This window comes from Nothoprocta perdicaria, unplaced genomic scaffold, assembly GCF_003342845.1.
Source record: "Nothoprocta perdicaria isolate Ctin4 unplaced genomic scaffold, notPer1 scaffold_201, whole genome shotgun sequence".
Taxonomy (NCBI): Eukaryota; Metazoa; Chordata; class Aves; order Tinamiformes; family Tinamidae; genus Nothoprocta; species Nothoprocta perdicaria.
In genome coordinates, this window is record NW_020455217.1 from 1,001,882 (window position 1) to 1,029,338 (window position 27,457).

At 44.1% G+C, this 27,457-nt stretch overlaps 3 protein-coding genes across 4 annotated transcripts in view; all 3 read right to left on the bottom strand.

Annotated features, from left to right (window-relative positions):
* Positions 1–3,756, bottom strand: part of LOC112946328 (transmembrane protein 136-like) — an 8,616-nt gene extending 4,860 nt beyond the window's left edge. Inside the window, exon 1 of the mRNA XM_026038130.1 lies at positions 3,720–3,756. The gene's annotated coding sequence lies outside the window, so the exon portion shown is untranslated. The remainder of the gene's footprint in view (positions 1–3,719) is intronic.
* Positions 1,405–4,571, bottom strand: LOC112946329 (transmembrane protein 136-like). 2 transcript variants are annotated; one of them, XM_026038131.1, is made up of 3 exons: positions 4,526–4,571; positions 3,720–3,916; positions 1,405–3,095 (listed from the first exon to the last, which is right to left on the bottom strand). In XM_026038131.1, exons 2-3 carry the CDS (start codon positions 3,913–3,915, stop codon positions 2,557–2,559), a joined length of 735 nt encoding a protein of 244 aa, XP_025893916.1. In that variant the 5' UTR covers position 3,916; positions 4,526–4,571; the 3' UTR covers positions 1,405–2,556. The 2 variants fall into 2 exon arrangements, with proteins under 2 accessions (XP_025893916.1, XP_025893917.1); XM_026038132.1 differs by having other exon boundaries at positions 3,720–3,919.
* Positions 4,572–9,684: 5,113 nt separating this feature from the next.
* Positions 9,685–27,457, bottom strand: part of POU2F3 (POU class 2 homeobox 3) — a 37,601-nt gene continuing 19,828 nt past the window's right edge. Inside the window, exons 6-15 of the mRNA XM_026038117.1 lie at positions 19,339–19,443; positions 18,427–18,529; positions 16,145–16,227; positions 15,452–15,634; positions 15,057–15,198; positions 14,038–14,174; positions 12,571–12,732; positions 11,704–11,770; positions 11,133–11,265; positions 9,685–10,375 (exon numbers count right to left, since the gene is read on the bottom strand). Of these exons, the coding sequence (XP_025893902.1) occupies positions 10,336–10,375; positions 11,133–11,265; positions 11,704–11,770; positions 12,571–12,732; positions 14,038–14,174; positions 15,057–15,198; positions 15,452–15,634; positions 16,145–16,227; positions 18,427–18,529; positions 19,339–19,443 (1,155 nt within the window). The 3' untranslated portion in view covers positions 9,685–10,335. The remainder of the gene's footprint in view (positions 10,376–11,132; positions 11,266–11,703; positions 11,771–12,570; positions 12,733–14,037; positions 14,175–15,056; positions 15,199–15,451; positions 15,635–16,144; positions 16,228–18,426; positions 18,530–19,338; positions 19,444–27,457) is intronic.

Sequence of the window (27,457 nt, forward strand, 5' to 3'; positions counted from 1 at the left end):
GGCAACGGCGGCAACGGCGGCAACGGCGGCAACGGCGGCAACGGCGGCAACGGCGGCAACGGCGGCAACGGCGGCAACGGCGGCTCCTCCACTGCCCTAAAAGCACACTCACTTCTCTGCAGGATCTTGAGGCTTCCCTACATTCTGTTTTTCTAGAATTTGCCTGTGGTGAAGCACAAGTTCAAGCTAAATCACCTCCCGGTGGATGGTGCCAGAAGGCAGGTGCAGCTTATACACTAATTTTCGTGTTTGCTCTATGCCAAGTCAGCCTTTTCAATAGGCTGGCTGAGTTGCACTGGCTTGTTCTGCCGGCAGATGAATAGTGTTCAGCAGAACAGCTAGGGTCAGGAGTCTTTCCAAACAGTTATTTACTCACTGCTACCCTGTATAGTATAGCCATGCCCTTGCACATCAGTAAATTACTTTTTCTTGTCTTGTTTCTCTACTAAAGCTCGCCATACAGGCGTTACAGAGCTCATCATCGTTCGGAAATGGCTTGTCCAAAAAAYATAAAAAAACCTGGAAAGTTGGAGTCTAATCCATAGTCTGGCAGTTACAAGACTCCTGCTTCCTCTCAAGCATTAGCAAAGGACAACAAAAATCCCATGGGATACAAACAATGCTTTTCTGCTATGAAAGATACAGTAAATAAACCACTTTGTAACTTGAACCTCCAAAACAGTAACCTCTAGAGTAAAAAGTGTTGCACAGAAGGAAAAAAAGCTTGGAACACAGGTCATCATCATAAAGAATTTCATAGCTCCCACGCAACCTCGTGCCCATCAGGTCCAACACCACCTCAGTTCCCCGCCACATTCCCAGGATCCCACAACGCTGGCAGTGACTCATTAGCAAAGCAGGCTAAAGGGAACTTCAGCCAGAAGTGAGCTCCAGACAGTGCTCCTCCATCCTTTCTCCCTGAAGCCTGAGCCCAGAGCACAGGGCTCTGTGCTCCATTTGCGGTCAGCCCGCTCCTTCCCAAGCCGTGTGCAGGTATCGGCCAGCRCCGTGCCCGAGCCTGCCAGCCTGGGTGCGCTTACGCGACCCGCCAGCCCTGCCCTTCCACWGTGCTGGCTTCACCCGCCCCCTGAAGACCCACAGCAAAAGAACACGACAGCAAGTTTTTCTTTTTAAAAAGAGAACATAACTTTATTAGAAATCTCACAGGTAGGAGTTCTCACAAGGACACAGTGACTTCGGCACAAGTTCACACCTTACCAATAGCCCCCATAGCCACCAGAGCTATAGGGACAGCTCAAGGCTCCCATTCTCTCCTTTTTTAATCTCCTCAGCCACCTTACTCTACCCCCAGCCAAGGCAGCTATCAGCACTGAGCAGTCGGGAGATAAGGGGCCTGGAGGAGCTCCCCAGGCCCCATCACCACAGCAGGGGTATTCCTGTCACTCCTCTCCTCTACACCAGGGCAAATACAGTATGGTCGGGCAAGAGCCACACARGCAATTTCAGAGGGTCTTTAATTCCTCCTTGTATTATGAGCAGCATGTTAACTGCTTGAAGATATTCAGTCCTTCAAGAAAGATATTTAAACAATGKTTTCAGAAAGCAAGAAGGAGGGAAAGTCAACTAGCCCTGCTAAACCAGAGGGAAACACAGGTCCATTTGTTTCCCAGGTGCGAGGCCGTTAGAGAAATGATGTCTGGACTGCAGCCTAAAATGCAGAGAAATTCACATTAAAACCCCAGGGGGAAAAGTCAGAATACAACTCTGAAAAATTAGGCACCCTGAAAACYGGGCTAGACTTTGAGATCTACCGGTACAGAACAGATGGCACACTAAGATCCATATCACCATTACTCCTAAAAATATCATCACTTATTTGGCTCCTGTTAATGTTGAATTAAGTTCAAGTGATCTGCAAGTGAGGCAGCCCCAGCATCAATACAGCATCCAGGCAGACCTCTTCTCTGTCATCTCTCAACTGACAGATATCTTCATTTWTGAAAACACTTCAAAACCAGATGAAACTCTGCTTATGGAGTTTATTGGCACAAGTCTCATTCTTGGTGGTTTTCACAATATACCATCAAGTACAAGAGCACTAGAATTAGTTCCAGAGAAGCAGCAAAACAGCACCTGCTTTAATGCAAGCATTTTAAAAAGGAAATGTCATTAAAAACATTGAGGTAAAACACTTGTCTTAGYTGAAATATCATCATGCACTCAGAGGAGGGCTTACACAGTAAGGTAGTACTGCCTCCAAGAAGATCATTAAAAAAATATATAGGCACTATGCACTTATAGTTTGTGGACTGAAAGGCTCTGGCATTACCATCCTATTAAAAACTCTACTACAAGTAGAAACTCTACTACAAGTTGGGAAATCAGCACAGGTYTGTTGCCTTGCCAAGCCCCTCATTTTTTCACTTGAAACCCTCTTCAGTTGGCCTTCCCGAGTTCCTAAAGCCCATCCACCTCTTCCAGGGGTAGCAGAGCAGTATCAAAGTCCATTTCACATCACTTCTAGCTGCTCTTTTCACAGCAGTAGGATTCAATAGCCAGGGCTCTCTCCCAAAGGATGGTCTTCCACAAATACAGTTAATGAGCTGCCAAGTGCCCATTAGTTCTCTCAGATGCATTCATATTGCTCGTACTTTTCCAGGAATTGCATTTTTTTAGTATTTTCCTCCTAACAAAACCGCAGATTTCAACCATGAAGCCCAAAGACACAATGTACATAGCCAGGCCTCCAGCCTTAAGGAGCCAGATGGGATCAGGAGAAGTCACCATTGCGTACATGATCACAGCTCCTCCCACGATTCGCAGCACCAGGAAGAGGAGCACAAAGAAAAAATCCACCACTTCTCCCAGGATGCTGTAGTAACACCCCATTTCTCGCAGAAACCACCGGGTCTGCAGCAGCGGGTTGGTGATCTCACTAACAAATACAACAGCATTGACTTCTGTAGCAGACTTGCCAAGCCCCAGCACCATAATCATGCCGCAGATGCTCAGCGTGTGATGGAGCAGCATTAGGTCCCCCTCTGTCTGGAAGTACAGGCACCAGCCCAGGTCAAAGATAAAGTAACCCAAAGTCAGGGACAGCACATGAGTCTGAAGAGATGTGTTTGGTGAACCTGAAATGAAAAACGTACAGAAGCCTGAGGTGTTAAAAATAATAAGTGTATATGCCTCTCCTCATCATTTTCCCAACTTATCCCACAGGCCAAGGGGGGTACCTGATTCCATTGCTTAATTTTCAGATTTGGCTCTGCTTATCAGACCCCAAGGTCCTTCTGTCCTTCCCTTGCTCTGTTCTCCCTCTTCTCTCTGCCCTTTTAGAAAGCAGGAATGGGTAGCCTGGCCYCACCAGCAGAACTATTTTAGATTGAACGATAGGAGACAGTAAACACAAATACGGACAAATGCTAGGAGTTATTATAGCCTCAAAAGAGTTAAAAGTGTTTAGTCTAGTCCACACTGCCACACCTAAATCTGATGCTGTGTTAAAGTCAAGCTGCAAATGTAAGAGCTCTCAAAGGGTGTGTGGATAAAAACAACATGCCRAAGAAGAGACAAACAGTAAATAGTAAGGTTTGAAAGGGAAGCAGGACAGTTTGGCCTCATTCGCCCAAAACACACATAGAAGAGAATAGAATTCAAGAAACAGCAGACCSTCACTCTGCTTCTAATAGAAATGGAGACAGCATTACTACTCCCACCRTGTGACGTACTGCTATGAGCTAGGACCCCAAACATACCTGCATGGGTTAGAGGCCAGGGGCCATCAAGGAGAGCGATGTAACCCGAGAGGCAGGTGACYACCACACCATGCAGGAGAGTGACCAAACGGCAGTTCCACTCACAGGAACGCTGCTTGTTCCAGAAGCGGAGGGCAGCATACAGGGAGAGCCAGGCAAGCAGGCTGCAGGTCACCTCCAGAATGATGGAAACCATCCTGCTGGTTAAGAAGCACGGGGAAGTTGTGACCAGAGCCCTATCAAGCACAGGGTGTTCACMCAGCTCACAGACCTCCTTTATCAGCCACCAGTCACAAACAGGAGCCCAAGAAGAGGAAAACAACCAAACAAAAATCAAAACGAGCTCCATATCCATCCCATAAACCAGAAGAGGTCCTCTCCTCCCCTTGCATCTGCCTCCTGCTTCCCTACAAGCCCTTTCCGGACATGGCAGACCCGTTGGCGATCCCCAGAGCGAGCAGCGCCCCTGCCCTGGGGTTTCGCTCCCCAGGTCCGGGACAGTCGGGCAGGGGACCCCGCGGGGACCCGGCGCATCCCGGCCCCGGCGCTGCCCCGCGGCCGGCGGCGCCGCTCCTTACCCGCTCCCGGCCCAACCCGGCTCCGGCGCCGCCGGCCGCCACCGCCCGCGCGGGCTGCGGAACCGCCCGGACAGGGCGGCGGTGTCGCCGCCCCGGGAGCTTTTATCCAACCCGGCCCGGCCCCGGCCCCGGCCCCCTGCCCGCCCTCGGCCCGCCGGGCAGCGGCAGAACCGGCTCCCGGGGGCCACGGCGGGGCCGCCAGGTCCTGTCAGCCCCGCGCAAGGCGACCTCGGCTGCGCCGCATGTCCTGCTCGCCGCTGATGGGGAATGAAGGGCAGAACGAAGCTGAGTCAGGCAGGAGGGGAGGTGCTTTTATCCTCGTTAAGGGAAAAAAAAAAAAAAAAAAAAGAGAGAGGGAGAGAGAGAAACAAATAAACAACCCCTTTACAACTCGCTTTTTGCAGCCCTCTTCTCTCACGTGTTTTACCCAGTTTTGAATAAAAGAGCAGGCTCCTGGTGATCGCTTGTATGTTGCCCTGTGCTGAGTGCAAAGAGGGAAGGAGGCTGAAAAAAGAGTGTGAGTTCGGGACTGTCTGGGAGTGGTGAGGGATGTGCAGGGAGATGTGCCCCAAAACATGCCAAACAGGAAGGTCTGTGCTGAAGCAGAGAGCCAGGCCCACAGAGCCAGGGATGAGTAACCAGGAAAGGGCTCCGCTCCCTCCAAGCGTGGGGTGACCAGCTGCACGGCCACGTGCTGTCAGCCGGGAGCCCTTTGTGTGTTGCTGTGGGCTCTGTTAGATGAACACAGAGAGCAGAGGGCTTTCCAGTGGGTCTAAAGCTTGGGGTCCACACAGTGAACTCGCTGTTAGTACCATRTAAGCTCTGTTTATGCAGTTTGCTCAAAAAAAGCAAAATAAAAAGACCAAAAGGAAATTCTGTGTTCCAAACAAGCTCAAATCTCCCTTGCAGTCAAAGAACTCCACATAGAGAGTAAAATCAATCACTCAGCACTTAAGAGGGGCCTGATCTAAGGCCACTTGTATGAGCTCTGCAATTCATAGTATATACTGGATATTATGAAAGGTCATGCTGACTGATTAGAGTATGTTTCTAGTTAGACTGCAGATTATGCTGTTGTACTCTGGCGAAAGCTACCTGATTTCCCAGCACCAGCATTTGGCCCCCACTCCGGAACAAGCCCCCAGTTGGGCAGTCAGGGAGACGAGGGCACAGAGACAGGGAGTCCCCCTTCAGCTCTAGCAGGAGTTACTGGCTTGAGCTCCTGGAGCCAACAGAAGTGAGCCTAAATCTAAGCTCTGCTCCAAAGACATCGTGTAGGTGCACTAGGATCTGTGCCAGGTCTGCCAGGAAGACAGGCCCCAGGGCTGTGCGCTTCAGGAATGGCGAGGGTGCTTGATGGGAGCATTTGAACACTGAGAAATGCTTGAAGACTTCCTTCAGGTCACAGAGAAGACTGAGATGGATGAAAAGCAGGACCTTGTACTCCTGTCTCACAGTTAGTTTTCTCACAGATAGAAAACATGAAGAGAAAGAGGAATAAACAATAAATGAAATAAAATACTAGCAGCGAGTTGTTCCAACTTTCTTAGGTGCTGTTAAACATCATACCAGGGCCTGACCTTCTTGCTCCTGGTAATCCCCTTCCTGCCTCTTTCACAAGCTCACTCAAAGTTCTGGGACTGATACAGCAGTTATGTGGAAAAGTTGCCTTGGTTTTAGTCATTAAGATCTGGTTTTAGCCTGTCCTACACATGTTCTAACACCTGCAAACAGGGACAAATGCTCCCGACTCTCCTCTCTCTCATATTCTGAGGAAATCACCTCAGTTGCCTCTGGCTGAGATGAATAGGAACAGTGTGAATTTTTCTGATAGATCATTAGTTACAAAACCGTATCATGTCCTTAATTTGACTTTGGAGCTAAATGACATCTAGCATACCAGAGAGCTCGCAAAAGAGCAGAGCATAGATAAAAACAGGAGGTCAGAGGAGCTGCACTCCTTATATTCCCAGGCAGTAGGGATGGTACCCAAAGAGATATTTTGGACAGGGAAACCTGGCTCTTCACCCACTCTTGGGCTTCGTGTCAGTGATGCTCAAGTCCCAGAACGTGGAGGAGGTCTTCTTGAAGGAAACCATTGGGACAAAGAGCACAAGGCAGATTTGGGGGACTTGGGCTTCTTCAGTTGGGATGAGGCAGCTCATGAGACTGTGTACACATGGGCACTGTGAGCCACATCTACCTGTGAGCAATAGCTTCCTGCATTGCTTCTCTATGCTGTGGGAGGTGACACTAAATCTTGGAAAGCTGGAATTTCCTGCCTAGGATTTTTTTGATCCCTTGCCACTGCTGCTGTGAGACAGGGCTCATTCCTAGAAATAGGGGAACGTAGACCTTTTCCTTGCAATTGTGGCTTTGTTTTGTTTGTGAAACAGGTGCATGGCCAGTTGCTTGCGTAGCTTTTCCTATTCAGGATTGTTTATCACCAAACTTGAGAGCTACTTTACTGTGTTTGTAAACTTTTCAGTGGGTATATATTCTCATGGTGTGGTYGCATAGCACCTGGCACAGCCTGGCTTTGATCTCAGCTTCAGTACAAACACACAGATGCTGTTGCCCAGCGTCTAATATGTTTGTAATTCACCTCCCTGGCTTTGAGAAATCATCTTCCTAAACGTACGCAGGGCTGCTTTGGTGAGCAAATTAATTAGAGGAAGTTCTGGAAATAGTATGGGATGATACCCAGTAGTTTGGAAGCAAACTGTGATCTTGCTCTTTTTTTTTCCAAATTATAAAAATATGTCTATTTACAGCACTCAGAAATTGTTACTGTAAACAGTAACTGGCTTTTCACAATTTTAATCTTCACTGCCTTTTTTACTAACAGACTCACAAACATTTGTGATCATGTACCAAGGGCTTTAGCAAACTGTCTCTGAAGTCACTGAGTTGCAGCTCAGATAACAGATATAGGATTCATATAGAGAATATCATGTAAATTTTGCATGCTCTTAGCATATATATAAAGGGAATCAGAACAGTCACTTTTCAGCTTTTAAAACAACAGTTTTGGTCTATGAAATTGTTTGAGATTTTTCATAAGTGTAACTTGGAAACTAGAGCTTTGCCTACAAGTAAGTGTAATATAGCATCAACTGCCATCATCACATGAACTCTTCTACTGTGCATGACTTGAGGTCTGGGAGAAGGGAAAGATTATCATTGCTATTGTGGGATGGGTAGTAAACTGCCTGCCCAACATCAAGTAGGAAGAGAGGAATAAACTATAAAGCCAGGTGTCCCAAGGTGCAGATTTGTGGATTAAGATTGTTCTCTATTTGTTAGCCTTTCAATAGTCGCARTAGCCATAATAATATAATTTTAAATGTCCTAGCTGTATGCCAGTGTGTGAAGTGTTCATTTCTATGATGTAGCAGAGTACTGATTTTAAGAAAGGAAGGAGAGGCTGGTGTAAGTCTTCGTATTATGCTGTTTTTGAATGAAGATCTGTACGAGTACCACAAAATTATGGCTAGCTCTGGGAGCTCRTTGAAGGGTGCAGGAGGGGAGGTGCTTCCAGATGTTTGTTTTTTCTTAACTGAGAATTTAAGTTTTCATGTAGAGAATCTGCTTTTGGACCAGATARGACACCTATGTAAGGGCTTGTTTGTTCCAACAAAAACCAATGCATTAGTATGTTTTAGTTGAAAAGAAACTTTTCTGAGGAGTTGCTCAGTGTTGCTCCTCCTTCCCCGCATTCTTTCAGCGCACGGCTGGGGGACAGCTGGATCACATAGTGCCCGTGGCAGAGGGATCCTGGCAGGATCCAGCCCAGCGCTGCCCCGAGGGGTGCACGGGGAGAGGTGCTCAGTCTACCCCGCTGATCCCCTCTGCAGGGCACGCTGGAGCTCCCTGTGGGAACCCACCATTATAAGAAATGCCAGCGGGCAAGTTCCCACATCCCATCTGCGCCAGCCCTGCCAAAGCCTAGCTTTAGCACAATTATATTCAAAGCATGAGTCACATTTGCGAATCTAATCAGAAAGCAATGGCGAACAAGGCATGGAATCGGCCCTTTACGCATATAAGAAAAACTAATTCAGAGCTGAGAGAAGGGTCATGACAATTAGACAACTTACTTGAACACTTACCTACATTTCTTACTCTCCAAACAGATTTTTTTTTTTAATCATAACAGATTTTGTTGGGGGGGCGGTGAAGCACTTTAGTGTTTCCTCTAAAAAAAGTTACGGTGCAAGTATTTTAGTTAAATGGTGGTGCTATCTGGGAAAACTCAAGAAACAAAACACAGTTTGTCCCTTTTTTTGCACTAAATATTTTAAATGATTTAATATTAAAAAAAAGAAAATATTTTTCTTGATTTCCATTTGTAGAGAAATGTTAACTTAACTTTCTCAGTCTGCCTCACTATTAGTGACTGATTTTATAAAGAAACTTCACTTGAAGCAATAAATTCGGCTCTATATACTATGTGTTCCCAGCTGTAAAGGTAGTTGCAAAACTTCTAGTGTCCACAGAATCACTATGACAATAATTTCACAATCAGATAAGTAGATATGAAACAATAGAATGAAATATATTTCTACCCTAAAGAAATGATAAAGGATAATTTTTAGTTAAAAAGAAAAAGGCAAAAAAAAAAAAAAAAAAAGAAAAAAAAAGCTCACATTTGCCTTAAAAAAGCTCCATCAGAAAATAAGAATAATACTTAAAAAAGGTCTATTTACATCCTATAAACCACATACTTCTTGACTCTAGTTCCAGAGAATTAATTACTTGTATACACTGACAAACCTGACCAGGAATTTGCATTACTCAAGTCTATTTTATCAAAATTAAATATCTGCTTGTTTCTGGGAGGAGGACTGCAAAATAACCCAAATTTCCCTGGTGATATATTATGAATGTTGAAGTTTTCTATACTTTGGTGTCCCATGAAATTAAGAAACACTTGCGTACATATTCACCAAGATTCACACCTGAGCAATAAAAAGCATCCTCCTAGGACCAGAAGAACATGCTGCAGAGTATAGGCAAGCTACATTATTGACAAATCATAATCAGAACACATACTAATCTGTCTCTGGAGATGGTGTTTCTGTGTGGTGTCAGATAAAGCCCATAGATAAATAAAAAGGGAGAGACAAGACTATTCCATGGCCCATCAAATCAACATAGACTACTTCTGTGTTCAATGGAGTTAGAAGTTCATCCAGGGGTTTCTAACAGGGATGTCTTCCAGTGGAACAGTGAGGCTAGCTGCAAACAATAACAAGGCCTGGACACAAATTTTGCAAAAGGAGGCAATCTTTTTTTTTTTTTTTTTTCCTTTTTTTTTTTTTTTTTTTTTTTTTTATAGGGAAAATTTAGAAGGCTCTAAAATACTTTAAAAAAGAAATAAAAAGACAACAAAACCTTTAGAAACAGGGCAACAAAACCTTTAGAAACAGGGCAACAAAACCTTTAGAAACAGGGCAGAAGGACATAAAGCAAAGCAGGTTTGATGGTGGATAAAGCACAGTGCCATTGACCTTGGAATTCTATTGAATACCAAGGTTCACATCTAGACGCAGGTCTCTGGTGAAATGAATTGGGTAACCTCGGCTCAGTTTGGGGATTTATAGTATGTGTGCGTGATAGTAACATCATGACAGACCCTTCTTATGGGAAGCTCTGAAATGAGTGAGGGGAAATATGGTCATGACATAGAAATCCTTCCAGATTAGAGATTGCCAAGCAATCCAGTGTGAATGCAGAGATTTGCAAGCAGAGGGCAGTGTTTCATGCTAATATTGCTAAGCAAGGGATCATTCTTGAAGTGGATGCCTGGAAGATTATTAAAATGTCACTGTTGGTATTGAGAATCCTTGGGGAAGGTCAGTTGCAATTTGAGTCCCTGGAGAGGTCTGCTGCTCTGGGTTCCCCTAAATAAGACCTTCATTTGGCTGCATTTTGAAGGCACTGGAACGCCAGATGTTGCCCCAAGCATTGTTCCTATAGAAGCTGGTCCATAGCTAGAAGTCAGAGCTCCTTTTACACATGATGGAGAAGTCATCTCAGTGGAGGTAGGTAGGTTGATTCCATCGGTACCAAGATCTGTTTGTGACACAGGGAATAAAAAGTACAGTTGCCGTGTTGTTAACTTTTTCCCCTCGAAAATAACATCCCTGCTATTAAGTTTAGAGCCTTAGGCCGGACACTCAGCAGATGACCCTTTACTCTTATAAGAAGTGTGTAGCAAGCCCCTGCCTTTCTAAGTGACACCTTCCAGCATGCTGGTGACTTCACACACTACGTGCCTATTGAACTTCCTCTGCGTAAGAGGAGGTGTGATTCATGGTGTGGGATCATTCGTGACTCAGAAGCCCAGCAGTTATAATTAACACCTCTACTTTTGGTTGGTTTTCCACTAATGTAGCATCCCTGATGTCTAAAGAAAATGCTTTTTTTCCTCTAAAGAAAACCACTGTCCCCAATTCATCTGCCACTGCTATTACTCTGTGACAGCTCTGTGGATGGCACTGCAGGAGAGAAACCTTGCCATGAAGGTCATCTAAAAAGAAACTGTAAAATAAAGTTCCTGTTTCCGCCACACAAAGATTTAGCTAGAATAGTCCTTATAAGTTTCCACTCTTTTTGTTTTTAGAACAAGATCAATATAGCAAGAAAAACTGGATTTTATATTCATCCTGAAGCAGAAAAAGAGCCATTTCTCAAGAAGCTTCAGGTTAGAGTTGAAGCTTCATGTAACAGCATGGCATCACATAGCTTCCTAGATGCCCTTCTCTTTACTTTTCTCCCTAACCCTCCAATGCCCTTGACAAAGAGTATACTAGGCATCCCCCTGCCTTACCCTGAAGAGTTGAAACCGGATGAGTTCATTGCAGCTTTGGAGTTGCTTTGTGCTGCGCTGGGGCTGCTGGCATGGAGCGCACTGCCAGGGGACGAGGGCCTGCTGGAGTTCCCAGGGGAACATGAGGATGTCACTGTGTAGTCGGAGAAAGGAGAATGAGGCTTGGCTCCACTTTCCTGCCAAAACTCCCGCCATCCTTTATCCATCCCATTGCTTTCCAGATCCATTGCCTGCCCTGCAGCAGCAAGGATGTTAAATCTGCTAGGACTGCCYTCTCCATCCCAAATTATTTCTATGAGAATTAATTGTCCCTCCAGAAGGAGATTCTGCTCATGTTTGGACATAATATTGTCTCTAGGAAGCTTTCCACATTTTTTTTTTTCCAGAAAAGAGAAAGCCTTGGTGGTTCATACCCCTTGTATAGCAGTTATCTGGGGCTATTTTCTCCAGCCAAAAYAAGGGGCAATTAAGAGTAGTCTGTAATCATGGCTTAGAAACAGTCCAATCACAGAGCAAGAGCAAAGAAAGGAGGGAAGAAAATGGGACATGGCACTGGCTTGGCATGGCTTACCAGTCCCAGGCATGGTGCTATGCACTGGATTGACGGAGAGGGGCCCCAAGGACCCTGAGGTAGAGACCTGGAGAGGAACAGAAGAAAGCAGTGAGCAGTTGATAGGAGGCACTGCCTTTGGGGTGTCTCAGACTGGATACCCTCAGCCCGGTCGTGGGCACCAGTAATTGCTTCTCATTTGTTCCTTTGAGGAGTCCTTGCCAGGTGAGAAATCTCAGGTGACAATTAGTATGGGGTGCCTGTAATCAAGGCAAGCCTGAGGCATCTGCTGTTCAACTGTGGTACTCTACATGTGATGTATTGTTCAGAATGGCTGATGAGCAAGCACATACTTCATATGGCATAGTCACAGAAAAACTATTCATTAAATCCACTGCTTTAAAAATTCGTGGCTTGCCAGCAGTGCTTTAGCTTTGCAACTCTAAACCAAATGTGTTATGCAACAAGTGGCCAAACTTCTTGTGATATTTGCCTGCCTTCTGATGGACCATTTGTCACTTGTTGCACAGAAGATTTCCAGATAAAATATGCTTGCAAATATGTTCTCTCCATACCATTCACATCTGTCCCAGCACCAATAACACTGCAGGGAGGTTCCTGTCACTTTTATATATGGAAGCAACCTATTAACTATCAGAAACACAATAGTATCTTGGTTTTGGCAAGCCCAGCTGCATCCSTCCTCACTACTACAGATACATTTGCCCACTGGGCTGTGGGATGGACGTGCATGAACTCAGGGTCTTGTGTCCACAAGGAAATGTCTTGTTCTGTTCCTTCTGAAATAAGCCCTGATGCTTCTCATTCCACCCTTTCCCCTCCTTGCCTGGAATAGCCTGTAGATCCCCTTAATACAATGTCTCTTACCAGTCTGGAATTGTAGATGGGTGATTTAATGGGAGATGGCATTGGGCAGCTGATCCGTTTTTCCTTCTGGCGCCGATTGCAGAACCAGACCCGAACCACCTCCTTTTCCATGGAGAGCTGCTCTGCTATTAAGGAGATCTCCTCTGAGCTGGGCTTGGGGTTCTGCTAAGAAAAGGTAGGAGGTTAAAGAAAGGCCTGAAGAATTCTACCCAATGCTTCTGCTATTTGAAAGGCAGGAGAACAAGAGTGGGTTTGGCTGCAACTTGGTGAAAGAAGAAAATTTGCTTTTAAGGCAAAGAGTAAATATTTGGGTGGGAGATTTTGTTCTCTGAACCAGAAAGTACCTGTTATTCAGCATAAAGTTTCATGAAATCAGTGGTGATGAATCACTATACCTGGCCCTGTTATTGCATAAAGCACCAAGTTCTTTGATCTTAACAGCACCCTCAATCATTGCTTAAGGGAAAACTAATGACTAGTAGCCTTGTTATGACTATATAGGACACGTGATCTCTGGGCACTGTTTGTACACTTACCTGAATCATCTGAATCATCTCAGAAGAGACATTTCCACTCCTTTTTCCATCCACCATTTATAAATGCAAATAATAGTAACTATCCTTTTTTTTTTTTTTTTTTTAAATCCACTTATTTTCTAGTGTGTTTAATAGTATTTAGCTCTATGGAATTTGATCTGTTTTGGAGACTTAAGAGGAGAAAACACATATTGCTGAGGCGCCAAGGCATTTTCCCTTACACAGAACACCTCATACTAGCTAAAAATGAAGTATCCAAAATAATCTGAGAAAGATGTATTTGTTTCTTATTAACATCTTTCAGAGGAAAGATGTATTTGTTTCTTATTAACATCTTTCAGAGGAAAGTTTGACCTGATCAGATATGAGGGAGAAACCAAGGACAGTTCAAAATTATTTTTGATGAATTTTTTTCAATGGGTGACTTAGTTTTGCTGAATTAAAACCCTGTTTGCTTTCTACTGCAATTCTCATCGAAAAACTGAATGCTTGAAAAATAAAAGATTCCACTTCTGAAGTGACTCGGGAACTCCACCCGGAGTAACTAGCTCTATCCCTTCCTGCTTTCACCCTCTCTGCTGGCACAGGATCTGCTTAACAGAGCCTCCACTTCCTGTGATGCACCAAGTTCCCATGACCCTCAACCTTAACTCACAAAGAAAACGGGCTGATGTATGCTAGAAGATCAGCTTGGATCTGGGGCAGTGATCAGTGGAAGAGAAAATGTAGTAATGAAAATGCAATTTCTTCAAAGAAACGTTCACTGAGAAATAACTTGGTTTGATTTCTTTGCTTTGACTTTTCCTGTTAATGCATTCAAGCATTTTTAACAAGCTATCACAATGAGCAAAAAAGAAATCTATTACTGAGACTTGGCAAATGCCAAACTCTGAGGGAAAGCTCAAAACATGTTAAAAGATTTTCCTCTCACATCTTGAAATCTTTTCTCCAGTGTGGAACGAATGTTGGTCTCAATGCTGGTTCGTTTCTTTCTTTTCCGTCCAAACATCTCATTAACAGAGGGGTAGGAATTTGGAGTGCTCATGGAAGAATCCAGAGGGGCAGATTCTGGAGAGAGAAGGATGAGAAAAGAGATTTTGAAGATCATCACTTGTTTTCATTTCCAGATTGTTTCTGGGGACTGTGGCCATTCCTAAAATGATCAACAAGTTCCTACAATGCAGACCCCTTCTCCAAGGGAGAATATTATTAAAATTGCTTCAGAAGTCTCATATTTGTCAAGGACCTTGTCTATATCAGGAAACAAAACCAGTGATAAAACTTTAATCTAGCCAGTTCTGTAGAGCACTACATATTTTCAAATGATGTAGTTTCATACCATTAAAGGTTTTGACTTGCATCACTAGGATCAAGCCTCACGTGGCTGAGGCATCTCCTGAGATGATAAATCGGTTGAACATGCAATTCCTGAAGGAAGTTTAAAGCTGGGTCAAGCACACCAGACAACTGCCACTCCTACGCGGATTTGCAGGCCATGGGATAGCAAGCCAATGCTGTTGTTACTGGGGATTCCCCTTGCAGTAATATCTTCTTTTTCTAATTACTGCTCATGAGCTGATCTAAGTGCTTTGAAAGGAGTCCCTTCCTACTCTTTCCAGGTCACACAGGGAGGGACTGAATGGACTAGCCCAGTGACTTGCCCGAGGCCATCGAACAGAGCAACAGCCAGTGCACGTAAGGACTGCCCGAGACGATTTGCAACATGAAGCTTAGATTACTACAGTGAAAGCATACATGCGGTTTGATATCTAGATTCTTATGCAACCTACTGTGTAATACACAGAGGAAATCAGTCTGTAACCAGCTCAGCCAGAGAATCGGAAGGCCATAGCTCCATACTCCTGCTTTTTTTATATGAGATCCTTGGATGGATCTTCTTTTGTACTTGCCAAGACCAGTGCCATTTCTGTACACAGCTATGTCACTTACCTGCATCACTCAGCCACTTCTCCAGCAGTGGTTTGAGCTTGCACATATTCTTAAAGCTCAGGTTGAGGGCCTCGAAGCGGGAGATGGTGGTCTGGCTGAAATCGTTGCCATACAGCTTCCCCATGGCAAGCCCGACGTCACCCTGCCGGAGGCGATCCGAATCATGACATGAGCCAAGAATTCCCCGCCTCGACAGCTTTCCTCTGTCAGACCACATTTCAGATCACTTCCCAAATAGATGCAGCCTACTCTCCATCACCTTGGAGGATACTCCAAGGAAAACAGATCTGTATCTAATCCATCCCCTTCCGCTATCCACTCCTCCACCAGTGACTCCTCCATGGTACTTGTCCATGTCATGTAACATCAACATACCCATTCCCAAAGATGTTTACCTGTGTAAACCCTAATTTGATTCGCCTCTGTTTGAATGTCTTAGCAAATTTTTCCAGCTCCTCCAGGTCACTGGGTTCTTCTGATGCGCCTGAAGGAGTTAGGTGCTTTGCCACTTGCAAATGCTGGGGTACATCCAGGTGGGGTTCGACTGATGAGCCAGGGAGTCCTGAACGGCCCATAGCCTGATAAAAACAAACAAAACAGCATAGAAAGTGTCAATAACAGAAGAAGAAAAAAAACAAAAACAAAGCTGGTGGGATGAATAGCTTTTTAATTTTAATGAGGTAAAAGCATACGAGGCAACTCTTGGACAAAATCATGGAAATAGAGAGGAGTGCCATGATGAAAAAAGGAGAGATAGAACAGCCTAACATTCAGTTATTAGCATTCAAGTAGTCTGACTATTTGGCTCCTTCTAGAGCAGCCTTGAGTGAGGAAGCAAAGAGCAGTGTAAGGAGACAACCTCTCTCACTGCCTGGGTATGAGCAAGGCATGTTAAACCTGTGAGCTTGGACTGCATCGGCAAGCGGGTACAAGAGGAAGAGGGAAAAAGTGCTTAAGTTAGGACAGAATTAGAAGAAATTTGCTTCATGTATATTTGCTATTGACCTGAGAACCCTTGGTRAACAGTAATGTGGTGCCTCGGTTTCCTTCAGTCCACCTATCCCCCAGAAAGGCTGTGTGCAAGTTACCTGTGATGCTAAGCTGGGTCCTGGCTGAGAGAGGAGAAGGCTGCCCTGTTGCTGAGGGAATGAAAGGAGATTTGGCTGCAAAGCTGGGGAGAGAAAAAGATGCATTTAATCAGACCAGCTCCTTCATCAGCACACAGACAGCTGTACATCAGACTGTGCTCTGCACAGAAAGGCTTAAGGAGCTCTGAACACAATATCTCATTCAGCRCTCGCTCAAAATAACAGACTTTTGACAATTACAAATGCAGATGGCTCTAAGGAAAGGATCTTCCCATGTTTTCTTTTTAGCCTGAAAGTTATTATTACAATAATAATGCAGGTAAAACATTTCACCCACTGATCCATGCACCCATCTTACTAGCCTGGGGTTGAAATAGGACACAGGTATTTTACATGTGACTTAGCTTTTAGACGTGTGACTTAGCTTTTAGAAAGATGCCAGAGAGCCGAGAATTTATTGCAGCCTTAGTAGTGATTTCCCCCAATACTTAAACCACTGTAGCTATTAAAAATGTGCATCTTATTTCCAACTTCAACTTTCAGCTACTTGATTTTATTAAAAATATCCTGATAGTAGTGTTAATCTCATGAGCCTATCCAATCTACTTACTATCATGCAATTCATTTAAAAGTGATRTTTTGAAACCATCTGACCCTTTCTTTTCTACCTTACTATATTTCAAATAAATTGGATTTCTTTTGGAATACATAAACTGACACAAAATGATGAAAGGAAGAAAGAAAAGAAATATACAAAACTAACAACAAATATTTATGGAGACTGTGTAAATGTTTAGTTGACAAATTGCCATGTACAAGCCTATATCTCTTCCAGGGACAGTCCTAACTTAATGATGGAAGTAGTATATCTCCACAGAAATTTAGTTAGGTTTTACAAGTCCATTGAAGTTGATGYCTATACAATTCAGTGAGGGAGGGTTTTTAACCTTTCTTAAAACAGTCAATATATTCTACTGATTTTAGCTGACAATAATAGGAAAATTGTAGAAACATATGAACTTCTTAAAAAAGGACAGAGAGGAGAAAAGATATCTAGAATTTCTCCCATCCTCTCTCCTCTCAATCCTTTCTTAGCTTAGATATGTATGTGCAGGATTCCATTTATTTATTTAGATTGGTGTCGCAATGAGCCTTCTCTAATGCTAGCACAACTTTGAATTTCAAATGCAGGCTGGTAATGAGGTGCACTTTTTTAACAGTGAAGGTAATTAATCACGGGAATGGCTTGCCTAGGGACATGGTGGATGCTCTGTCATTTGGAGTCTTTAAAATCATGATTGAACATTTTTGCAAAAGTGAAGCTCTAGCTAGATTTAAAATTATGGACAGGATTCAGGAATCACTGGTTAGACAGCTGATGTGACCAAGGCTGTATTTTTGCAAGATTAAATCTTCAGCAGTGATAGTATGGCTGAAAGGATTCTCAGCATCTCCCTGGTTGCCTGTTTCACCACCATACACCACAGCTTTACACCATAGCTTCCTGAACCCCTTCTTTAAATGTGTCAGGATTAGCTGTTGAAAGGGTTGCAAGTTGAATTGGATTAGGGCATAACAAGCTACACCAGAGAATCAAATTACTGTTAAATATATTCAAAAGTAGTTAGCTTTCCCTTCCTCTCTAGCTTCTTGAGTGAGATTTGGGAACAACCACTGGTGGTTTTAAACATCTTGGGTCATTCCCAGCCCAAAGGTGCTCCTCACTACATTAGACCAGTTGTCCTGGTGCCAGCACTATTCTTTCACCTAAGTGGCTGAAGTCGTCTTCCCTTAGTTTAGTCTTCTTCTAAAGTACTTCTGTCAACTCAACCACTCGCTAGGTTTCTGCAGTAAATGAACATACTGTTAACCCAATGAACCTGAACACCTGGGCAGGCATCACAAAGAAGCAAGCTCCATGCTGGTTTACTGAAACCCAACTGGACATTGTCTTGAATTTCAGACAGGCGCCCTAGGAGATCTGCAAAGCCTGGCCCCAAGGTGGCACTCTTGATGCACACAAGCTGCAGATGCTATGAGCATCTCCAGAGCTGAATCTGTCCTGTAGCCTCTACATGTGCAAGAGCTCATTCCAGGTGTGGGAACAAACACAGGGGGAAAACTGGGGAGGAGCAGGGGGAAATGTGTCTGGTAACAGAAGAACAATCATGCTGGGAAAGTTGTAACAGAACAGATTCAAAGCACAGCCATGACAATGGAGGCTCTTGCTAGATATGCATCTGCTTATAATGACACCCTCTTCCAGCTTTTATTGCTCTTACCTTGTTGACCTGCCTGGGACTGAGAAAGAAGAAACTGGGGGACTGACTGCATGTGACCTGGAAGCAATACAAGCTGCTGCAGAGTATGAAGAGAGCTCATATCCTATATGGAAAAGCATAGGGGAAAAACATCAAAAAATCTTTTCTTTTCTCAACAATACCACTCCAGTAAAGCTCCTCAACTCTTTTTTTTATACAACACTACCATGTGAACTCTCTTTATTCCAAATAGGCTGTTTTTAGAGGATAGTCTCTCTGAAATTATACAAAAAGAAGTGGCTGACCCATCTCACAAGCACCGAATGAATAATTTTTGCAAAATGCTGATTTTCCAGCCAGAAGGTGCTGAGATGGTTAGGAGGTAAGGCCCTTCATCATCTGACTTTATACCACCAACAGCTTCTCAAGCTGATTCAGATCAAGAGTCAATCTAGCTTAGGACCCTATCTCCAACAATGGCATTAATCACACATTGAGGAAAGAGGAAGACCATGGCAAACATATCCTACATCTCCCTTTTGTGTTCTCAGCATCCACAATTATTTTCAGTTAAAGGGATTTCCTGATGATTGGTGTGGTTTGCCACTTAGTAACCCTCAAATGAAATCTCTTCCAAGAATGTGTCCAGTCTGCTTTTGAACTCATGTAAAGCTTTCTTCATCCTTTGGAAGGGCATTACACAATGGCTACTGGCTGCTGCAAAAGAGACTAAGGAGAAATCTGGTTTTTGCCAGAGATTCATCATTTCCAAATTTGGGAGAAAATCATGTCCATCATATCCTCAAGTCTCCTTTTGCTACTGTCAAAAACTGAATCTAATGTGGCAAGTCTCTCTCCACAACTGCCTTTACTCTGGAGATTCCTTTGTGCCATTTAGGGTTTTTGGATTCCTSGATTTGCACAATCACTTACCCCTGCTATTTGGCTTCCCGGCATCATTGAAGATCCCTGTACAAGATGACCTGACCTGGGGGGGATTGCAGGTTGCAAGGTGTCGCTGAGGTCTTCAGTTTTAATCTGGAGAAGAGCACAGTAATTGTAGCATTAGGAAACTGTCAGAAATAGAGAGGTATAGAAAGTTAGGGATTTAAGCTAGGTAACTCTTTTTAGAGAAAAGGTAGAGGGAGAGGCTGACTCCATCTCTGGTTTTTCAGAAAAGCATAGGTCATTTTGCATTTTTGTTTCCCATTCTGCAGCTCGGGCATATTTATTCTGCTCTGCCAAACCAAGAGAGGGTCTGCAGTTTGCTCAATTCAAACACCTTAAATAAAGCATTTTAGAGAGCACCCAACTTAGGAACTTTTAAAGCACATCATTGAGTGCTTTCCTCAGACAAGGCATTGACATTTCCACATTTTGTAAAATTATTAAAAAGACAGAAGGCAATTTTCCTTTACAGATCACCATTTACTATCCTGTTGCACGTTAGCTATAGATGTCTTCTCATTTTGTTCTATAGGCTTTTGTTCAAGGGCCCTCCAAGCCTTTGTCCAAGGGTCACTTTGCTCAACTTAAATGATCAAGAATACTTTTTTCTAAAAAAATCAGGATTTGTGAGTCTACACTCTAAAGAGCAACATTTGCCCAGAGACCAGAACTGAATCTTTGAATCTGGTTATTTCATGTTCTCAATGTTCATTTTTAACATTGCTGCTCTGTGAGAAACTTATCCCATAACTTTTTTCTAGCTAGCGTCTTGTTAAAACCAACTCAGCCAGGAGAGAGGGGTCAGGAAAACTATCTAGGAGATTTTAAAACTTTTTCATTCATTAGTTTAAGAAAGCTCTCTGAGTTTCTACTCTCAGATGCCACTCAAGAGAAAAAAAAAAGTCTTATGGATCTCTTCTAGGGTGTCTTTTCTAAAAAAAGAATACCAAAAAAAAAAAAAAAAAAAAAAAAAAAAAAAAAAAAAATCCAATCTTAGACTCACATAATTCTCAAGTCTGAGAATGCTTGGAACAAGGTTCAAATCAGTGGTTCCATTCCTAATCTAAGCCTTTCCAGCACGGGAAGCTGCTCCAGCTACCACAATCTGGAATAGCCTGCAAAGCACCAGGATGGACAGGTCTTGAAACTGCTGTCCATGGGTTCAGCAACACACACACACAGGCACTCTTGCTACCCAGGCTAAGCCTCAGCATCTGCCATGAAATAACTCCAGAGTCCCGTATCCTCAAAGAGACCAGTAGCTCCTTTTGCCCACATTTTGCAGCACTGATATGGACTTTAGTTTATCCAACCTCTTACCAGCAGAGGGTGACAAGAAATTCACCTTTGAGAAGGTGAATTCTCAAGTAAACGTTTTGTCCAAGGGAGCTTTTATTTCAATTCAATGTAAAGCAAACAAATACAGAAGGCTCCACAAGAGAGACAGCAAAGGAAAAAAACGTCAGCACGAGAGGTTCACAGCTCACATGCAAGGAACTGGCCCTATAAACATGAATCTCTGTGTTGCAGAAGGAGTTGTGCAGAGAGAATTACAACATCTCATTATAGCTATAGCTCCGGACACTGCCGAAACTAGTTTTGCAATGATATTAGTTCCTTACAACAAGACTTATACATGGTATGAATTCCAGTTCTTTCCTACCTTTCATGTTGGCATGATCGTTGCTCTTAGCTTGACAAAAAAAAAATCAGAAGGAGAGAACTTCTTGATCGCTATCAAAGTGGATAGCGTTTAACTTACTAGATGTTAGATGAAAGGCTAAGGAAAATACACTGTTACCCCTGAGCCATCCAGTCACCCCAGACAAATGGTCTTATGTAGGCTTTTCTTTCCAAGGGCGCATTAAAATAATAAAATAATAAAATAAAAAAATAAAAAGAGAAAAAAAAAAGAAAGAGAAACAAAGAAAGATGCACCCAAGCCAAAAGTAAAAATAAATAAAAAAAAAATATATTACCCCTGCTTGCAATTCATGTGTTTCAGCCTCATATAACGCAGTCATCCAAGTCTGAACAGCCCCAAAAGAAAAGATATTAGCGTCTTAGAGAACCAGGCACTTGATCCTGTCTAAGTTAAGATCCCAATAGCAGTGGAGTGCTGAAGAACGAGCCATTTCCAAACTGAAATCAATTTTTACAGCTGCCAAACGGAATGATTTGGAAGCATTCCAGGCTGAAAGGGGTGTGTAGCTGCATCCCGGCATCGCACAACATGAGAACGGGAGGTGGGTTTGGCAAAGGACTGGTTCCCAATTTAAAAACAACAACATCTCCCACTGCTCCTTCCCCCGTCCCTGGAATTCTCTGGGTTTTGCTTGTGCAGTAGGCGGGAACCTGGGTGTTCCCAACAAATCGTTCTCCTCGGCACCTTTTTTCATTGGTTTTAAACTCAAATTTACTTCTCCCTCCTCTTCCTCTCCCCAACAGGCCTGCAGCTGGCTAATTGTTCATTAGTGCGACTTCAGAATATATCCCAAACCCAACGTTTGGGATGGTTTATGCAAATCCTACACTTTCATTTTTTCCCTGGCTAGACCAGCCTTATTACCAACTGTATGTTAAAAAAACAAAACCCCAAACCCCAAAAAACCACACACATTGTGGGCGAGGTCGCTCACTATCATGAGACTCCCTTAACATAATGTAAATTCGTATTAGTAAAACAAGAGGAGAAGTTGCCTCCTTCTTTCTCAGTGCTTCTGAATCATGTTTGCAGGCTTTTTTTAATAAATGAGAGAGAAAATGTTCAGTATAGCCACCAGAAGAGTTGAAACTAYCACAGAATCACCTCACTTACGCATAATATAAGACCCATGATACAAATGAGCAGTAGTGATTTCATTAATTGCATTTAACCCAAACTTACTGCCCAGGACCTTGGTTTTACAAGACAATCAAGGCAGACGAGGGCACTGGGAACAAGAAGCCACTGAAAACAAATATAGATTTTTTCCTACTGCATTTGATTTGGGGAAATTATGCAATCTAAGGGAAAATGCACTTGTAAAATAGTGGGTGAAATGACRCATGGCAAAATTTCAGGCTCTCTCCCAGCTGAAGAGAGGTGCAGAGCCTGTATTGTCTGCTGCAAACCTGCAAACGAGTGCCCCTTGGCCTGGCGGGGAGTCTACAGGCCGTGGTGGGACCRGTCCAGAGCTCCTCTGGAGGACGCAACGGCAGGTGGCGGCACCAGTATGCAGACTGGTGCCGAGGGCTTCTCCAGGACACAAAAGGAATCCCACTTGCCAATCTCAAGTGGATGTTTTCGTGGCCTTAAAATAGGGTCAGCTGCCCCCAAGCAAACAAGGAGAAAAACACAGGAAGAGTGACTGGATGGAAATAGCGTCCCATCCTTGGCTGGCTGGAGTATCTGCTGGGCCTGGCCAATGATGGATTGTTTCTTACCTATCTCTGGCCTAAAAACAAAAACAAAAAGCAAAACAAACTAAGAAACATATTGAGGGCGATGGAAAATGATCAAAGCTCTTCAGCTTGCTTGCGTAACCGATTTGTGGAAGGTGTTTCATAAACATTTCATAAGAAGCAGAATTATGAAGAAAACATCTCCCAACCTGCCTGCAATTACTGCAGAGACTCTTCCTTACCAGTAGGAAGAAGGGGAGAGAAGAAAAAAAAAAGTACATCTGTTTTGTAACTGATCTGTGAACTTTTGGCAAACATTAGGCTCATGAAAACATCCTGAAGACATATTGCAAAGCTGTAAAGAAATAGCCTTACATGAGGAAGTTGGAAAGGTTCATACTAGCAGCTCCGATCTCACCGCGTGGAAGGCCATACCCTTGTGAGACAGACAGACAGACCGACCGACTGACCCACATTTGATCCAATCAACTGACAGCTGGATGCCATTGGTTGGACAAGATGTTGGCTGCAGCCCTCTTTGTTTTAACCCAGCTCTGCTACCCTGCTTGGATTTGCAACTTGACAGGCTTTATAAGCTGCCTATGTTYGATAGCAATTCGATAAGTAAACGGAGCAGCAACAGCTGAATGGTCACTGCTCACTGGCGATCTAAATCGCTCCTCATTGCCTGTCGGACACCAAAACCAAGAGCCTGAACACAGCCCSAAGCTAAGCTACCTCTTTTTGATGAGCACTCCTCATGTCATGCTAGTACAAACTGTCATCCTTATCGCAAAGGTGGGATGACCAGCTGGTTCAACATCCAGCTTGGATGCTATCCCCAAAGCCAGATCACTCTTCCCCCTACCCTGCCAGATTGTGGACATTCAAGCCACAACTGCCTTCTTTGCGACCAGTTATTTGGCTGGAGCTGTGACTACGACTCTAAGGATGAACTCTGGACACAAAGACAATCAAGCTTGTTATGTAGTTTCTATTTAGATGGTAACCTCTTTGAAACAGATATTTATCTACCTTCACATCTGGCTTATCTCGCAGTCAGTAACTCACAATTGTTTAAGAATCTGACTTACTCATTCCCCGCCCCCCATCATGAATCTCTATGACTTTCACTGGAAAGAAAGGAAGCTGGTGCACAGAGAATTAAGGGGGTCTGAATTAACTTCCCTCTCCAAGAAAGACCAGCGGGGTTCTCACTTGACTCCAAATGTTCCCAAAGTGCTATTTAACATGACAAGGTTGTCTGAAATTGCCCTTGAAGCTATTTGCCTGAAGTCAGGGGATGAAGTTTTATGATAGAAACAAGCATCCAAATTAGATCCATGACTATTTCAGTTAACTAAGCCTTCCCACCTCCAATGGCGTAAGTGCACTTCTCTGTGAATTACCTGCACACGTGGGCACCATAAAATAAAAAACACACTAATAATAAATTATAGCAATAATAATAATGGGCTTGCAATTACTATTTCCACATGTACCATCCTGCACGTACAGTAAGGCTTAATAGACACCTAGGAAAAAGGCAGAAAACCCTTATGTCAGTGGAATGATGTTCATGTATATACTTTGATATCCTTTCATACTGCAGGGTGGGATTTTCAGAAACTGCTAGGATGACAGAAGCAGAAGTAATCCCACACTGAATGCCAAACAGACTGCATCCTAAAGCTCAGCAATGACAGCACACCAAAATATTAATATGTAATCCCTAACCTCAACACACCTGCACTGCGGCTTTATGAGCCCTTTGAGTTTATTAATTGAGGCCTGATCTGATATGCCTTATCCTCTGAGCTCCAGCCCAGGATGTTAACAGTTGTGCCTTAGCTGCAGTAAGAGTGGGGGTGGAAAATGAAAACTTTAAATGCAACCCAGCCACATACTTCGCAAAAGAAAACAAACAGCACCACACTTGGCTTTGCAATCACAAGCATTCTGATATGGCATTCCCCTAATGATTTTTCTTGAAAAAATAGAATAGGGAAAAGAAAGAAGAGGCCCCTCTCTCCATTGTGCTGAATGACAGGCCTCAAAACAATCACATGTAGCCCAACACACTTCAGAAGGAGGAGCTGCTCGAGAGAGAGGAGACACAATAATGGACATGAGGAGACCATGTGCTCCGCATGGCTGTGCTCCTGGGAACGCATGCTCACATGGACACATTCTGACCAAGTGCAACTCTGCATTGAAGGCTGCCATCTCTGCCAGACCCTCAGAAGCACAGAAGCTAGCGAGTGCAATCCTGTTCTGAGAGCACAGGACTGGTGAAGAGATACTGAAAAGAAACAGTTTTCAGCATCTTCAGTGTTTACTCTTTCTACTCAAGCATGTGTTGCTTTCTTTGCCAAGGACCATGGACCTGTCAAGTTAGAAACATTTAAAAAACGGGGAGAGGATGATGCCATTTTCCTTGGTCACAATGGTGAGAACCTCTAAAAAAAGCATGGAAAATCATTTCACCACCGTAAAGACTCTGATGTCTCCCACAGCTCCACTCCAGGACTCTCCCTTTCCTGGCCATCCCAAGGCTTGTCCTGTGTTGCAGCACTGCTCCCTACATCTCTCAATTTCACTTGCCCAACTTCCAAAGCTCTCCAGAACTCCACCTCTGCCTACACCTTCAYGCTTATCTCCTCTGCTCCCACCCTGGGCCGCATCCCTGCCCCTTTCCTTATCAATCCGATTTCACACACAGTAGGCTCCATGGCTTCTCCCAGGCCCTCTTGCATGCTCACACAGGTTCCTCGGAAGCCTAATCGTGTTCCTGTTGGAATCAGCAGCAAAGCTGCCTCACTGGGCCTCTCTGGGGCCAGGATCAGTCCCTTAAATATTCTCCACATTCCCTGCATGAAGATTTCCCCCTCTCCATGGATCCGCTGGTAGCGGCAGCAGACCAGGCTTGCTCTGTGTGCTGTTGGCCAGTAAGAAGCCATCTAAATACCTGGCACTGCCTCCTTGCTGCACAGTACCGGTGTCCGTGGGTCACTCATCCGCGAGGAGGGCAGAGCAGTGCCTGCCGGTGAGGCACACGCTCACGGCGCAGCTGCCCTTCGGTAGCAAGCAAGGCGCTTTCCGCCACATCCCACATTCGACAGGAATTAACTCGGAGTCAGCCGGCTCCCGTGACTGGGGCTGGCTTTCTCCCAGCTCCACAGGTTTCTCTCATTGGTTCAGGGTAATTTTGGCACTCACTGCCATGCCCCGGGGGACTGGGACACAAGAGGAGCAGCTAGAGGGATTGCATTAAACTCACACAAGTAATATAATTAAAAAAGAGAGAGTGAGAAAGATCAGCTTTGTTGGAGAATGTAGCATAGTTTTTCTTTTCAAGTGGAGGGAATAAAGTCTACCGATTGAGGGGGAGAGGGAGCTCAGAACAACCAGTTCTCGGCTTCTGTCTCTGGCTCTGGGCAGCTTGCACATGCAGGAGAGGCAGGAGAGAGGGCTTCTTGCTAGGGAAAACCCAAAGTCAGCTTCCTAAAGGACTGGGCAGCTCTGATTCAGCCCACTGCTTGCACATGGAGTGCTAGCAGATTAGCACCTCTGGGAAGAGAGAAAGTGCACACTGATGTCAGGCTTCCAAAATTAGAGGCCTTGCTTGAAACCCCATCGCCTTCACCTTTTTATGCTATGACTTGTCCTCCTGCAAAATGGGTGCAGGGCCACACCCTTGCTGGGTGGTGCAGGCTTTTGATTGAATTCTTGGAGCTCACCAGATGAAAGGCCTTCAAGAAGTCAGAGTCCTCTCCTTATTACTTATGAGCCATTCTCCACTAGGCAGAGGAGTCATATCCATGCACTGCAGTTCGTGGAACTCAACACACTCCTGGAACTCAACACACAAAAAAGTGCCGGGCAACCTAAATAGTGGCTTGACAGTGACAAGCATGCCTTAAGCTTAGTTTCTATCAGGAAAAAATTGTTATGTCACCATAGAGAGCTCCACAAAGCCATGGCTAGTCCCCTGCAAGCTCAGAAATTATTTACCAGAACAAATTAGCTTGAAGAAGAGGTTCCTCTACATATCTGTCTTAGGCAAAACAGTGCCATATATAGAAACTGAGGACTCTCCCTCGGGCCAGGTAAATAATGATAGGAGCCTAATGGAGCAAGGAATTTGCATGAAGTCCACAAATTCATCCTGTCTCTCCCTCAACAATAAGACAGCTGACTCCTGCACAAGATACATTGCCACAGGACCAAGGCAGCAAGGGTAGGAAATAACTTACAAACATAGTTAGCCCTTTAGAAGCCTGGAGGAGGAAAACAGGATTTTTGGTTTTTTTGAGGAGGATCTCARGCAGCAGGGGGAATCCAGCCACCTCAGAAGTGATGCTGGCTTTTTGTCAATTGTTATTAGCTAACGTAAAAATAGTTTAGTCCACCACTTACAGGAAAAAAATACTCAAATCCTTTCTCCTCCTTTGACCCCCTCTCCTCTGCTAACTTCCCAAGAGACTCCCTGGCATGTTTTGGAATTTGTTCCCAGCAGTCTCATGTGAGGCCCTCTGTAAGGCGCCAGAACAAAACTAGCTTGAAGAAGAGGTTTCTCTACATATCTGTCCTAAGCAAAACAGTGCCATATATAGAAACCCAGGACTTTCCCTCAAGCCAGGGCTTTCTCTGATGCTTTCCCAAAGGGCTGCATTTCAATGTAGAACGAACACACAAATACAAATTTATGCAATCAGTC